The sequence below is a fragment of the Perissodus microlepis genome, chromosome 3 (genome assembly GCF_051167445.1).
Source record: "Perissodus microlepis isolate ML-2025 ecotype Zambia chromosome 3, ASM5116744v1, whole genome shotgun sequence".
Lineage (NCBI taxonomy): Eukaryota > Metazoa > Chordata > Actinopteri > Cichliformes > Cichlidae > Perissodus > Perissodus microlepis.
Genome location: NC_140463.1, coordinates 11502829 through 11518905, shown reverse-complemented (window position 1 = coordinate 11518905; position 16077 = coordinate 11502829). Strand labels below are relative to the sequence as shown.

General features: G+C 40.8%; 1 protein-coding gene and 1 pseudogene across 4 annotated transcripts; one reads left to right on the top strand and one right to left on the bottom strand.

Moving 5' to 3' along the window:
- Window positions 1–3330: 3330 nt before the first annotated feature.
- LOC146389905 (high affinity immunoglobulin gamma Fc receptor I-like) lies at window positions 3331–11279 on the bottom strand. 4 transcript variants are annotated; one of them, XR_014797658.1, is made up of 8 exons: window positions 7503–11279; window positions 7010–7045; window positions 6603–6875; window positions 6278–6523; window positions 5988–6056; window positions 5746–5839; window positions 4793–4871; window positions 3331–3888 (listed from the first exon to the last, which is right to left on the bottom strand). XR_014797658.1 is itself a non-coding variant. In XM_084913446.1 (5 exons), exons 1-5 carry the CDS (start codon window positions 7531–7533, stop codon window positions 5968–5970), a joined length of 810 nt encoding a protein of 269 aa, XP_084769572.1. In that variant the 5' UTR covers window positions 7534–11269; the 3' UTR covers window positions 5846–5967. The 4 variants fall into 4 exon arrangements, 1 of the variants encoding a protein (XP_084769572.1); XR_014797656.1 differs by having other exon boundaries at window positions 5988–6191; window positions 7503–11024; XR_014797655.1 differs by having other exon boundaries at window positions 5988–6191; window positions 7010–11266.
- On the top strand, window positions 8478–12529 carry LOC146389904 (uncharacterized; annotated as a pseudogene).
- The last annotated feature ends 3548 nt before the right edge of the window (window positions 12530–16077 follow it).

Here is a 16077-nt window from a genome sequence, read left to right as displayed (position 1 = left end):
AAGAGAAAAAAAAGGAAAGAGAAGTTAAGGAAGAAATTAACACAAGGAGAGGGGAAAAATAGTGGAGAAGAGGAATAGAGAGAAAAGACACTGCAAATCTGCTTCAACACCTGCTGAAAACAACATGCAAAAAACAACACAATAGAGAAACCACAGCAACAACCAACATATGCAAAAGTAACAGTAAATAATAAACATAAAATGTTACTGAGCAGCATACAGTACCAATAATGCATCATATGTTTAGAGGCAGTGGCCAACCAAAATAGTGTGCATTTGTGAGCACCTCTTTATACACTAGTGTGGGTGAGTGTGCTTGTGTTCATAAGGTTTCTTCATGTAACTATCTAATAGTGGGTGTGGGGAGCCACAGCCCTGCCCCCAGGACCTAAAGCTGGCATGGAGGAGATCCAGGCCCCAAACATATAGAGGCCCCACTGAGAGCCCAATGAGGACCACCGCAGGGACAGTCACACCTCCCACCTAGAAAAGAGCTGAGAAGAGCCCAGCAGCCACAGTGGGCTGCAGTGACAAAGAGCCCACAGGCTCAGCCACGAACTGGCTGCGCCAGGGCAGACCAAGTGCTGGAACCAGGTAAAGGTCAGTGTCATCATCTACCTTCTTCTTTGTAGAGCTAATTTCTTTTATTAATTTTTTTGTTTTTGTTTCTGTTCTCAGACTGTGTGTACAGCAAACAAACTGCAGAGGAGTGAACCCGAGAGGTCAACTAAAACAGCAAATAGAAGGAAAAAAACACTGCAAAAGCACACAAAACACACTGTAAGTTAAATAAAACACAATAGAGGTATAATAAACCTAAATCTCATAAAACACAACTGAAGTATTCTTGGAATGACAATAACATAACAAAGTAGCTGTGGAAATAACAGAAACCAAAACACATGAATTACTGTTACGTGTTTGAAAGAAGAGGATGGTTCCCGGGTGCTGTGATGGAGAAAATGATGCAGGGTAATGTGTGCTGTAATCGCTGCTAAACCTTCCTCTTGTGTTAGCTTTCTGTTATCATCTCTTATGTTAACGTGCCGGCTATTAAATCAGCTATAAAATACACTAAAAACAATAAGCTATCATCCAATTTGTTTCTCATCTCTTGGTTACCTTGTTAGGCTTCTTATCTATGAAAATCTTGGTTTTAATACTTTTGGTGTGGGCCTCTGGGTCTTTTTTGTCACTTTACCCCTCGATTTCAATTAAAAAAAAAATGGTAAAATTAACCTCAAGAGAATCATATTAGTAAATAAAAGGTTTTTGTGTTACCTGACTAATACTGAGGGGTATAGGACACATCTCTTAAATAAATTTGTTTGATTGATTTTTTTCATTTTAAGATTAATAACTAAAATGACATCTATGGTGTCATTACATCAAGAAAAGGCAAAAAAAAGTATTTTTATAATTTATTTTTTGTTTTCAGCAGTAGATCTTTAATATAATCTGGAAAAAGTCCACTCCTCCTTTGTTTTGGTTATAGTCATGGGCAATTGTGGGCTTTTTGTCACTTCCTGATGATACAGCTGTGTCTTTGTGAAGTTTCCTCTTGAAAAGTTCTTGTCCGAGGTCATATCTGGTAAGTGTCACAACTGATACTGTGACCCTGCAGTCCAGTGGTCATATCGAGGACCACACATTTTCATTGGTTCTTCTCAGCGATGCCACTCGTAGCTTTGCCTGTGTAAATCTGTAGATTCCAGGCATAGTTGGTTTTTGCATCACAGGCGTCCCAGATTTTTATGGCGTATTTCCCTGGCTTACTGGGTGTGTATTGCCGGAAGGGACATTTTCCTCGAAAAGCAACAAGACGTTCATCCACTGTCACCTCTGGCCCTGGGATGAACATCAGTGGAAGAAGCTGGACCCATCTCTCCCAGACATCCCTGATGGGAGCAAGCTTGTTAGATCTCGCTCTGGCCTCTCTGTCGTTAAATCCGAGGACTCTTGATATCATTTGAAATGTGTGAAGTGACACTGTTCTCTGGAAAATATTCCTGCTTGACGATGGGTCCCATAAACTATCAGTGGCCTCATTGCAGCATCTGTACACTCCAGCAAGAAGAAGAACACCAATGAAAGCATCCAGGTATTCCTCATAACTATCTTTCTACATTGACTTTTTTTTCCTTCAAGGTTCATCATAGTAATGATGATCCTTTTTAGTGACAATGGCATAAATAGCTCAAAACATGTCTTCATGTCACTGACTCTGGTCAGAGTAAACCTTGTATTCCAGGGGTCATTTTGATGACATTTGCAGCAGCTGCCCTGCCATGTACATCATGAGATCTTACCAGTTTTGGACTTGAATCTTTCAGCAGGAGCAGCTTCAGCACCAGCGACCTCCTCCTCTGATCAGATGGGTCTGTGTCTTCTGGATGATAGTCCACATTGTCTTCCTCCTTAGAAACCTTCTCATCGCTATGCTGCTCTGTGTCCTCTCCTTCATTTTCACCAAAAATAGGATCTAGAACTTGGCTCACTGTAAATCTTCTTCTCATTTTTGTAAGCTGCAAAATGTAAATGTGCACTCTGGAAGTCAAATGGTTACTCAAATGAGTGAATTCACATCACATGCCTTGACATGCCCGTCTTTCTTAGTTTTGTTTTCATGCAGGTATACTAACCCTAACCACGCAAAATGAGAATCCCCTAAAGTTCATATGATTAGGAGAGGAGCTGGCTGTCAGCGTGTCAGCTGACAGTGCACTTATGATTTCAGTTTTGGCTCTAATTATTTCTTTGTACACATATTATAACTGGGTCGAAACTGACCCTAACAACACAAAGGTCATAATTTCAATTAGAGCATTTTATAATTTAGTGAAAAGATTTTGTTTTTGTTTTATTTTGTAGAAATAGAGGTTGCTGACAAAGTCAAAAAGCCTTGATACAATAAACAAATGTGGGTTTTTTTATGCATTTAAAATTTAAAATGGGTCGGTGCTGACCCTAACACAACAGGAAGGTAAAGCAGAAGTCTGAGCAGCTTTGTAGAATTAAACTGTTGTCGTATAAAAAGCAGCTGCTGTGCTGTAATACCCAACTTCACCAGTAGATGGCAGAAGACATTAAAGTCCAATCGTTCATTTCAAGCTTCAGTCAGAGGGTTAAGAGGAGGATATCTGAGCTGGTCCAGGAGACGTGATCCAGAAGGAAGTCCAGTCTAAGTCACATGTTCATGAGTCTTTAGTTCATCAGACACTAAATACAATAAATAATCTCTGTTTTCATCTTAAACTATATATTTTGACACTGAATGTTTCCCAGTGGAAGGAACAATACATTAAAAATCAGTCAGTCAAACAATGATCATTACTGACAGCACCAGGTTTATTCACTTCTATACTTACATAATATCATGAACCATAATTGTAAAATGTAAGTTTCATAATTTTCTACATTTTTGGCTTAAAAAACAAAAAACACAAAAAACAACCCTCTTCAGTCTCAAATACAAAAATCTTGTAGTGAAGCTTTTGTGCCACAACTAAACAATAACAACTCAGATTTTCTACCTGATACTTTCGTGAAACCCACAGAACCACATGTGAAACGCACATGACAACAAGGGTTTATTCAACAAACACAGAACATACAAATAACAGTAAAGTTATTGAGGACATAAATAAATTACATATTTATTTTACCAGAGCTGAATTTGCAAGAAAAGTCATTGTCACTTTTTAAAAAGTCAAATTAAAGCAGGATGTTATTTTTTTCTGACTTAGTGAGAAAAAAAAATGAAACATAAAGATCAGTGTTGACGTCCTCTGGTCTAAAGTGTTTGGGGGACCAGTTAGAGACCAGCAGCTGGACGTCAGTTGGACTGGTGGACTGAAGAGCAGATGACGTCAGGCACTTTTTTAAGATCTGAACAAAAACACACAGTTTAAAATAATCATTCTGTATCTCATACTAGGCCTTGGTGCAGCACCTCAGCTCATCCTCTCTGTGAAACAAACAGTTTTAGCCCCTCCCCCTCTAAGACACCTTTCCTCTGATTGGCTCTCCCTCTCCAACACAAGGTTTGAACTGCATTTGAGAGGAGCTCCTGCGGCTAATATGATAATATCAGCCATCTTCTCTCTCTGGCATCATAAAAATGCAAGGGTGTAAAACTTTGAACAAACTGAGTGTTTAGGGCAGTCTGCAGCCAGAGCTTTTAGCTCACAGCAATTACTTGGACATACACTGACCTCAGTATTTTATTGGGCGTTAGGTTCTATAAGGTGATTAACATAAGATGCGGCCTGATTATTAAAGACTGTATGTGAGAAGGAGGATTTTGATTTCAGGCCAAGGTAATGCCATCCAGAGTAAGAATCTGGTTAGATACCATATTTCTACGATTTTTAGGGCAGGACAAAACCCTCTTTTTTTTAAATCTGAATTTAAAATCAGTCCACAAATGAAAAAAACAAAACAAAAAAAACATATGACAGGAAATTAGGAAAAGCAAAACAGGTCCATTGTAAACCAGCTTTTTCTTTGCCACACCTGAATTACAAAAAAAAAAAAAAAAAAAAAAAAAAAAAATCAGGTTCTTTTTCCAGTCTGCAGATTATTTCACATTTGTTTTAACCTAATTAGTCAAGTACAAATATTACAAACCTAAATGCTGTATATTGGCCATTAGTAAAACTTACTGTCAGAGTTCACAAGTCTGACATTGGTCAGGATATTTTTTGGTTAGCTTAGCTTAGCATGGCAGCTGGAAACAAAGTGAGCAGCGAGCTTGTATTTGTGTAAAGTAAAAGATAAAGAGCAGCTGTACCTGGGCCTTCTTGTTCTGATGGTTGATTTTCCATAACTGACGTCTTCAGTTCTCACTGCTGAGTCAGCTGAATCAGTTTCTGCATAATAAAATACATTTAAATTACTGCATGTACAACAACTGCAACAGTACTGTATTATCACACACAGCTATAGGAACTATTAATTTATTTTCTGCAGCATTAAGAAACAATTAAGTGATGATGTTTACAAACTGCATCAGCTTTTCAGAGTTTCCTCCTCTAAACACCTGCTGCTGACCACAAAGCACTGGGGGGCATTTCTGAGAAAAAGAAGCTGGACGACCACAAAGCTGCCATCTTGTTTCAGTGCAGCCTGAGATACTTCACCACAGAGCACAAAGCAAACACTTTCTCACAGCATGAATAATATTATTAACAAAGCAGAACACACTGCAGTGAGAGGTCTGATCAGACTGACAGCAGGAAGTAGCTGCTGTGGTTTTACATGCAGAACTTTAAAAATGATTCATGCTTTGAAGGACAGTTTGAGAGGCTGGAAATGAACAGTTAATGTTCTTTCTTTACTAATCTGTCTTTTCATCTCTCTGTTTATGTCTCATAGTAAAAGTCAGTTATTCCTGATAATAAAGCTAACAGCTAGTGTCAGCACAGACAGATTACAGACACATCTGAGCTGCTTTTACTGATCATTGGTTAGTTCTAACATTACTGAATGTTCTGTCAGGTCTCTGCACACATTACAGTCTGATCTATATCTTTTATCTATTTATTTATTCGTAGTCTGGGATGTGTGGTGTTCTTGTCACTATTCAGACAACCTCTGAACTCTGAGCTGCACGGTGCTGGGTTGTGAGCAAAGGTCCCACTGAAACAATGCCAGGACCTGATACCAGTGAGAGTTTAGAAACATTCTGGTAGGAACACAAAGGAGCAAAAAATCTTAAAGAAAATATGTGAACTCAAATACTACCTCTGCTTTGCCAGACTGGCTGTGGTTCTTTTCTTGACAGCTTTGTACATGACATGAGTGATGATGTCATCCTGTCCAGCATTCAATTGATCTGCTGAAATTTTCCAAAATGAAGAATAATATAAATTAAATATCTAAACAGAGATTATATTTAAGAAAGTTGTTACTGTGATCATAATGAATGTGAACTTTATTCTACTGAACAAACTCAGATACGAAAGATCAGGAAGTCTGAGTCTCACCTTCAGGTTTCCTGTGAACACATCGTCTCACCAGCAGAACCAGTAACACCAGTAGAACCACAACACAGACTGATCCAACAAATGACAACACAGAGAGAACAGCAGGAGAGAGTGATGGAGGAAGAGTGATGGAGGTGGAACCAGGAGGTGGTGTAGATGTAGGTGGAGGTGTGGATGTAGGTGGAGGTGTGGTGGTGTGTTTGTCTAAAATAAAGCAAACACAGTCATTAAGTTGTCGTCACATTGTGAATGTTGAAACCTGCAGAAACACAGACAGGTGAGTGTGTCACCTGTGACAGTGATCCAGCTGGATGGAGACTCTCCATGACCGCTGATGTCACACTTGTAGAGGCCTTCATCAGACCTGGAAACATGCTGGATGGTCATGTGACCTGTAGGCTGCTTCCTGATGAGGGAGCCATCTTTATAGAAAGCAGCTGGGAGGTTGGAGGGAGTGGTCTTTGTTTTACAGAGCAGAGTGACGTCATCTCCCTCCATCACAGGGAGGACAGGACTCTGCAGGATCACTGATCCACCTCAACACAGAGACAAACTACAGCATTTCATCCATTAACACACAGCTTCATCAACACTAACTCCACACACTCAGCTTACCAGTGACTGTCAGGTTAACCATGTTACTGATGGGACCCTCTCTGGACTCACACCAGTAAACTCCACTGTCTGATGTGTAAATGTAGATGATGTTACAGGAAGAATTTGCTGAATTACTTTGTTTTCCCCACCCATCTCCACACTGAGTCCTCTGTCGTTTGCTTGTGTTTCTCCTGAGAGTCCATCCAGCAGAGCTGTCGTCCTCCTCACAGCTCAGAGACACAAAGTCATATTCAAAGAACTGAGAGCTGCTGGGACTCACAGTTAGACGAGCTGTGAGGGTTAAAATGAAAAACTGATGATCTGTCAGACATTTGTCAAAGAGAGTTTCTGCAAACATGAACCCAATCAGGTCATATCAGTGAGCATTTCTCAGGTTTAAACTGTGACAGAAGAAGGTTACTGACCTTGGTTTGTTGTGCAGCTCAGCAGTGAGATCAGAACTAAAGAGAAATGACACTCAGGTTGATTTGAGGTGAACATAAAGAACAACTCCACACAAACAGCTGACAAACACACAAACTCGTCTCTTTTTCATGTGGAAAAAACCCCAGCTGGTAGAAGAGTAAGTCTTCAAACAAGTTTTCATCCAAAAAGCTGCACTTAAATGATCATGTGCAAAATGTCCACTGCATTTAAATAAGACAATAAAGTCATGTGTCCACTGTCCAGCTGTGTTGATATAATGAGTGAATGATTTGATCTTTTCACTGCCTGCTGTGTTTCCTCGACTCCTGAGCAAAGATAAAGAGTCAGTTCAGACCTGCAGTTGGTCCTCATGGTGTTTTGAACTTGAATTCAGCCTGATTTGTTTTTCATGTCTTCTCCTCCATCATCAGTTATCAGGAGAGCAGACAGTCAAAGTACAAGAATTCAAACAAACACAGAGATTCTACTTACAGAGCAGACACAGCACAGATGTTTCCTTCATCGTCCTTCTCACTCATTTGAGCTTTTTTTCATTTCTGTCACTGACACCAAGTAAAGCCCGCCCTCTTCCTCTGAGCACCAGCTTTCTATTGGTTCAAAGACAATGGTTGGGGACTCACTTTTTTTGTTTGTGGAAAGACACAAAGTGATACAATCATTTTCACTGTATGTCTTTAAAAACATCTTTCAGCTGTGCAGAGACACACTAAAGACAGACAGACAGAACGCTAATTCAAACGCCACTAGAGGGGGATGTTTGACTTCTACATGGATATAAGCATAATAACACTTCAGCTGCATTTAACATGTGTTTATAGATCACATGGCTGGTAGGTACAGCACATTTCGGTTACACAGCCACTTCAGATGATGGCACATCTATACATGGTGTAACAAGTTTTGCTGCGTCTCACAGAACAATCTCAAGTGTTTGGAAAAAAGAGATGGACTCTTACAAGAGGACACACGAACAGGGCTGTAGATTGGATTCAGGACAGACAGTGTGAGGGTGAACAGAGACACTGCCAGAGATCTGATAAATAACTTTTAGCAGCTACAGATGTCGGACAAGATGGGGCCGTGTTTGGCTCCGCCGCTTGTGCAGCTCGCTGGTATAGTTTTACACTGGCAGCTATTGTTGTTTGCAATATTATTTTAATTCTTTTGTGTCTAGACTTTGTTTCTGCTGCTAGAATTTCCGATCAGGGCACGCGCTTGCACATTAAAGATTACATGGAGAGCTACAGATGGGACAGTTGTCTTTGCAAAACAAACAGGTGTAGGAGCGACTCTTCCATGGTAACACCCTCTGAGTTTCAGCAGCTTCAGTTTCAGTTACCTTTTATATGTTCCTCACCTGAGTGCATGCTACTGTACATACCGGTGGGATTCAATCAGACGAAAAGAAAAGGGGGAACCAGGGCCGGTGAGACTGAGAAAGTACCGATGGTTAGCTTCTTGGTTGTGGGGAGATTCCTGCACACTACCATTCAGTGTGCAGCCCGGGATCCAAGGCTTGATGGCAGCAAGTTCACCTTGCATCCGGCATCTGTCCGCCGTTTTGCTGGCAGTATATACTATCATGTAGTGATGTGCGAGTCATAAATGAATCGTTCAATACTCCAGAGTCACTTTACTGACTCGTGAATCATGATTCACAAGCCCAACTCACTCATTCACTGACTCGTCCCTGTTACTGTTAGCAAACGAATTTCATTAGCAGAAATATATCTAGCTTATAATTAAAATTGTGGGTGGGGGGGAAACAACAGCCAGTTTCTTAACAGAAACATTTCTGCTCTGAATTGGAGTAGAAGCTGGCATCAAGACAATAGCTCCTCAGTTCACAGTAGCATCGCTCTGCTAACATGCTAACAGCACATTTGAGTTACTCACCCCCTCCTTGTGCAGAATCGTAGCATGAACTAATCACTCAGTTCCTCCGCCTCATTCAGGGCTAAGGACTCACTCACCCCTTCCTCTCGGCTCTCAGCTGCTGAAACTCAGAGGGTGTTACCATGGAAGAGTCGCTCCTACACCTGTTTGTTTTGCAAAGACAATAAGCAGTTTTTTAAGCTCTACAAACATGAGCAAACACACAAACTGTTTGTGTGCAGTATGTGGCACAGTGTGTTGCTAGCTAAAGGCCCAGTTGCTGTACTTCAGAGGGAGACAAAAGAAAGAGAGCTAACTTTACTCAGAGATGGAGAAAAATCAGAAAAAACACATGAGAGGAAGAAGACAGGTTGGATTTAAAGGGAAGGACTACTCAGTGGGATAAACTGGAAATTTAAAACTTACATGAAGTCCTTGTGTTTTTAAATCAGATACTGGGCCTGTACATGTGACATGTTTTGTTTCATATTGTGAAATTCCCAAAAGTTGATTCTGTCCATCTGGACGTAGCGTTTTCAGCAGGAGAAACATTTCATCATCCAAGTGACTTCTTCTATCTCAGCTGACTGCACATTTCCCCAACCTTATAAACAATAACCTTATAAACAATAATTTCCATAATGACTGAAACTAGCATTAGAAGTATTACAGCCTAATGAGGAAGCCAACAGACTCCTTAAACCTGTTTCCACTGTCTGTTTCAGCAAACTATATATTTGTGTGAAGTTAATCTTTAATCACAGTGAAATATAATACTGCCATTGTATCAGAAACTGCACAGCATTTTTTTTTTTACAACAAACGAAGAAAGTATCATAGTGTGGCATTTGAAGTCCAACATCTCCCTCTAGTGGCCATATATAAACCATGTGTGAGGATGGTGTTAATGTATAATGTGAATCATAGTGTTCCAGTCAGTCATCAGTGTGTCTCTGCACAGCTGTAATTAAAATGTGTTCAGAGGGCCTCAGTGTCTGAATGGTTCCAGTTCAGCTCCATAACAGCAGCGTCCCTGGTTTGATTCCTGTGTTTCAGCTCATATCTGCCTCTCTCACTTAAGGGGGGAATGAAGGAGAGAGAAGCTATACCTTGTGTCAAAAAGTAATTTCCAAAAAGAGCCTTTGTAATATTTTGCCTGCTGTGGTCTAGTACATGTATTGATTGCTTCACTACGATGAAAATCAAAAACAGTTTTTGTAGTAATTTAATTGGATGTAAACATAACTTCTAAAGACAAGTTTAGTCTTACTGCAGAGCTGCTTATCGTCTTCCTGTTCTTTGGACTGTGTGTGTTTGTGTGTTCAGAGATTCTAGAGATCACTGAAGGAGTTCACCAGCTTAACTATTTGTGTTCTTTTTTATTAACCATAAAAAAATACGTTTCTTTTTAGGCTAAAGCCCATTAATAAATTAACTTTAAAATGGAGAAAAAAGAGGATTAAAATCAGATAAAAATATATTTTTTACCTTTCACTCTCTTGTCTCACCATGATTCAACTAATTAGTTTAAGGTGAAAACAGAGGTGAATAGCAAGAGCACAATGGCAGCAACTACAATATTATCTTTCCCCCCTCCTATCAGTAAAGTTTAAAGCTATGAAATACTTCAATGAAAATTGTAGTAAATTGAGTTTCTCCTTAGAAACAATTACATTGATCCATCAGTTCAGAAGGGGGGGATCCCAGGAGTTCCTGGTTGCCTAGAACACACTGGTGTAGTTACACACCTTATAAGAGAAGCCCATGAGAACAGAGGCGACCTAGCTGTATTGTGGCTGGACCTGACTAATGCATATGGGTCGATCCCACACAAACTGGTTGAGCATGCTTTACACCTCCACCATGTCCCCAGCAAGATCAAGGACCTGATCCTGGACTATTACGCCAATTTCAGGCTTAGGGTCACTTCTAGGGCAGTTACTTCAGACTGGCACAGACTCGGGAAAGGTATAATAACAGGCTGTACCATCTCAGTTATGCTCTTTGCCCTGGCAATGAACATGGTGGTAAAGGCTGCGGAGGTGGAGTGCAGAGGGCCGTTAACAAGGTCAGGTGTTCGTCAGCCCCCTATCAGAGCCTATATGGATGACCTCACCATTACAACATCATCAGTTCCCGGGGGTAGGTGGATCTTGCAAGGTCTTGAGAGACTCATCTCATGGGCAAGGATGAGTTTTAAACCTTCCAAGTCAAGATCGATGGTACTGAAGAAGGGCAAGGTGACGGACAAGTTCCGGTTCTCAATTTCAGGAACCATTATTCCATCCATAACGGAACAACCAGTTAAGAGCTTGGGGAAACTCTTTGACTCCAGCCTGAAAGACTCTACTGCCATTCAGAAGGCAAATGAGGAGCTGGGAGCGTGGCTCATTAAGGTGGATAAGTCCAGCCTGCCTGGAAGATTTAAAGCCTGGATCTACCAGCAGTCCATCCTGCCCCGAATCCTGTGGCCCTTGCTTGTCTGTACAGTTCCAATAACTACTGTGGAATCCCTTGAAAGGAAGATCAGTGGCTTTCTTCGTAAGTGGCTGGGACTTCCCCACAGTCTCACCAGTGCTGCCTTGTATGGGGCAAGCAACAGCGTGCAGTTACCCTTCAGTGGTCTCACAGAAGAGTTCAAGGTGGCTCGCACACGAGAAGCCCTACAGTACAGAGATTCTAAAGACTGCAAGGTGGCATCAGCAGGTATTCTGGTAAGGACAGGAAGAAAGTGGAAGGCTGAGAAGGCAGTTGAGGTGGCGGAGTCACGCCTAAGGCAGAAAACACTGGTGGGGGTCTTAGCAACAGGGGGAGCAGGCTTAGGGTACTTCCCAAAGGCCCAGGTCAGTAGGGCACAGGGAAAGGAGAAACACCAGCTACTCCAGGAAGAGGTCCGAGCAGGTGTGGAGGAGGAGCGAGTAAGTAGAGCTGTAGGCCTTAAGCGGCAGGGAGCATGGACAAGGTGTGAGAGCACCTTGCAGCGCAAGGTCACCTGGGCAAACATCATGCAGGCAGACTTCCACCGGATCCGATTCCTAGTGCAGGCAGTATACGACACTCTGCCAAGCCCAGCAAACCTCCATCTGTGGGTAAAGAGCGAGACACCTGCCTGTCCCCTGTGCTCTGGAAGAGGCACCCTAGAACACCTCCTTAGCAGCTGCCCAAGGGCCCTGGCCGATGGTCGGTAGCGTTGGCGGCACGACCAGGTGCTCAGAGTAGTTGCTGAAAAGATCGCCTCAGCAATCAGCACCAGCAAGCATCATCATGCTCCGAGGAAGGCAATCTCTTTTATTAAGGCTGGAGAGAAACCCCAGGTGCGCCCACATTTGACAACTGGCCTCCTCAACACAGCCTTTGATTGGCAGCTACAAGCTGACCTGGGTAAACAACTAAAGTTCCCTCAGAACATTGCAAAAACATCACTCCGGCCAGACATGATAATTATTTCTGAGGCCTCAAAACAGCTGATCATGCTGGAACTCACAGTGCCCTGGGAAGAGTGGATTGAGGAGGCCAATGAAAGGAAACGAGGAAAGTACCAGGAACTAGTGCAGGAGTACAGGGGAAGGGGCTGGAAGACTTTCTATGAGCCCATAGAAGTGGGTTGTAGGGGGCTTTGCTGACTAACTTTTAATTAACCTTTTGTGTTTCAGAGAGGTTTCAAAGTGCAGCTGGGTTTTTTATTTTTGTCTTTTTTGGGAATAAATTAAGAAATGGGTGGTCAAAAGCCAGGTCTCTCTTGGAAATGCGATTTTAATCTCAATGAGATTTTTTAAACTGGATAAATAAAGGACTAATAAAAAAAGGTCAAAGGTTCTCCTATGAATGTATAAGCAAACCATTTTTTTCGTCCATTTTTTTAAAAAATCCTATAAATATGTAATGCCTGTGATATTCTACTCTATTTGTGTGATATGATATGACTTTATGTCACATTTTGAATTTGATTTGTATTTATTTATTTACTTTTTACACAATTTACCAACTTTATCTTAATTTGTTAAACATATGAACTCTGTATTCCACAAAATGTGATGTTGTGACAAAGGAGTGTTTAAAGCAGGGGTCTCAAACTCAAGGCCACTTGGAGCCAATGTCACCCCTACTGGAGGCCCATATATTGACATGAAGAAATATAATGCAATTTGGCCCTTGAAGTTACTTTTTTTTGTTAAGGTCGATTTGTTTGTTGAGTCCAAAGTTAAAACAAGTTCTTCAGCCCATGTAATGTCCTCTCGGTTGCCATAGATATAAAGTATACCCTGTTTTTGAGTGGAAATAAAATGAGACAACAAAATATGTAAATGTTTAGATCATTTTGACTAACCACAGAGTGCTATATGTTAAACTTTAGTGAGAATGGGTTTTTTTAAGCATTAAAATTTTTTAATTAAAGCTTAATTCAAACATTTTGACACTATTTCTTTATTCAAATTTAAGTCTGATAAAACCTCATTTAAATTAACTTTTACTTTTGTCACGGTGAGTGAGATGAGCCGTGTGGAGATAATGAAGTTGGATCCAAATGCAGGCACTTTGTAAAGGTGAGAAGGTGGTTTATTGAAATACACGGCACAGGGAAAAAATGACAAACAGAGAGAAACTAAACTATACTGGAAACAACTAAACTACGGAGCAGGAACCAGAACATGAACATGAACATGAACATGAACATGAACATGAACATGAACATGAACATGAACATGAAAGACAGCGAGCAGAGGCGGATGACGGTAGACAGCAGGGAAACACACAGATGAAGCAGGGTGGATACACAGACAGACCAGCAACTACAAAGACAGAAGACGCGACTTAAATACACACAGAGAAACACAGGGAGATTACACACAGGTGGGGGACACAGCTGGGAGTAATCAACAAGACGAGACAGAGGTAAAACTGAACACACTCACATGAGACGCAGGCCTTCACAATAAAACAGGAAACAAGAACACTACACAAGGACGCAGACCAGACACAGAACTAAACCCACACAAAACATGAGAACACAAACCCTGTGAACAAAACCCCAAACCAGAACCACAGTAATAAAATCTATCGTAAATAATCAAAACACCAGAGAACCCCAAAATACCCCATAATGCAAAAATAAACCCAAAACATAATAAACTCAGAATGCTGGGTCGAACCGACCCAGAACCGTGACAACTTTGTTTGGGTAAAAAGTAAATCATCAGTTATTGTGATTATCGTTAACAATCAGAGTCTGTTGCTTTAGCAGATTATCACAGACGCGTATATGCCAAAGTTGATTTAGAAAGCTGTTTTTAAACCACTTCAGGTTTTTTACTGGCAGCGAATAATCACATCTATTTTTCTCTGGGGTCAAAAATGAACGTGTCTGGTTTGACTATTTATAAAGAATAGGGTATAAGATAATATCCATCTCTTTGTTTCAAAGTTTTATTCAACTTTATTCCAACTCATTACCTGACATTTTTCTGTGTTTTGGCATGGTAGGAACACCAGGGCATGGGTCTTAGTGAAGGCAAACTTTCATGAGATCAAAGGTGTGTCCATATTTGACACAATGCAGGAGGAAGCTCAGGTTTATTCCTCTGTACTGGTTCCATCATGGACAGCTTTCTTTCTGCAGTTGCAGGCCAAGGGTCATATACAGTAAACAAGTTTTTACAGGTATCATTTTCATTTGGAGACCTTCTGCAATGTTAGGGACAACTCGCGTACCCTGACTGCAGGACAGACGGTTTGCCATCGTACACTAGCATGTTCCATGTACAGCTGTACCTGGCATCACATGCTGCCCATGTTTTTATCTCATAGTTCCCCGGTTTACTTGGGATGTTCTGTTGGAATGGACAGAGTCCTCTGAAGGGGACTTGGTGCTCATACAGTCACATCAGTACCTGGATCGGACATCATCAGCAGGAGAAACACCCACTTGTTCCATACACTTCATGGGAGCACGTTTGTGTCATTAACGACGATCTTCTATTGTGTCTTTCTCATGAAATGATATCACTTTTTAGATTCTATGACTAATCTTGTGTCAGTCACGGTAGCATGAAAACTTCCCTACCAGACTCAGGATGTCATAAACTGGCCGTAGCGACTTTACTGGATGCAGGGCAGTAAGAATCAACATACCCACATATGGGTACCTAATGTGTACATTTATGTCTGCATTTTCATTTTGTTAAATATGAAAAGAAAAAATGTTTTCAGTTTTGTCTTGTTATACAATGTTTGAAATAAAAAAAAAATAAATGAGGTTTGAGAATCCTGGTCTAAAGGTTTACTGGACTACTTTTATGTAAACTGTGACAGCTACAGTAGGCTAATATATTCCAAACAGATCCACCATGCCCAAAGATCACTGTCTCCACCCTTACACTGATTACTGACTGCTACATTTTAATGTTTGTAAAGCATGTTAACTTCTGCCGATAACCACTGTAACAGAGGGCTGTAACAAAGGGCCCTCGCAGACAATGTTACAAGTTGAATAATGATTACTGATAAGCATCCTCAGACACAGTTCGCCCGCGGAGCTTTCCTGACCTGGCAGGTCACACAGCCCCCTTAAACACACTTTAAAACATCAGTATGAAGAGAATTCTTAGTGATGTTATTTTATAAATCAGTTATTTTGTAAATCAGGAAACCCAGTTGTCTTTAAAATGTAATCTTACCTGCAGAGATAAACAGGAAGCAGACAGAGAATAAAGTGCAGCAGAGTAATACAGAGGTTAAAGCAGGCATTTCCTCTTCATCTGAAAGTATGAAGACTTTCAAATGCTGGCAATATTGCACAATAACTAAATATCTGGGTTTAATTTATGTCTACATTAAGCTAACGTTTTTAAATACAGCTGAAAGTGTCTGAATGTCATGACACTTGTTCCGTTTTTGCTTGTTATATTTGCATGGTAACAAATGGGTGGAGCCATGAAAACCCTCCTCAGGCTCCGTATTTCATACCTGAGCTCTTAGGCCTGAATGATGCAGGATTTACTGTGTGTGCATTCATATTGTTCAGAAAGTCTGAATTTTAACTTTATTGAAACTTTTTACCAGTGCAGATCTTTATTAGTAAAACCAGTGGCCCTTTTTCTCAGATATGTCTATAATACATTCAATATTTTTGATAACATGGCATGATTTCCACCATGCAATCAGGACTGTTTTT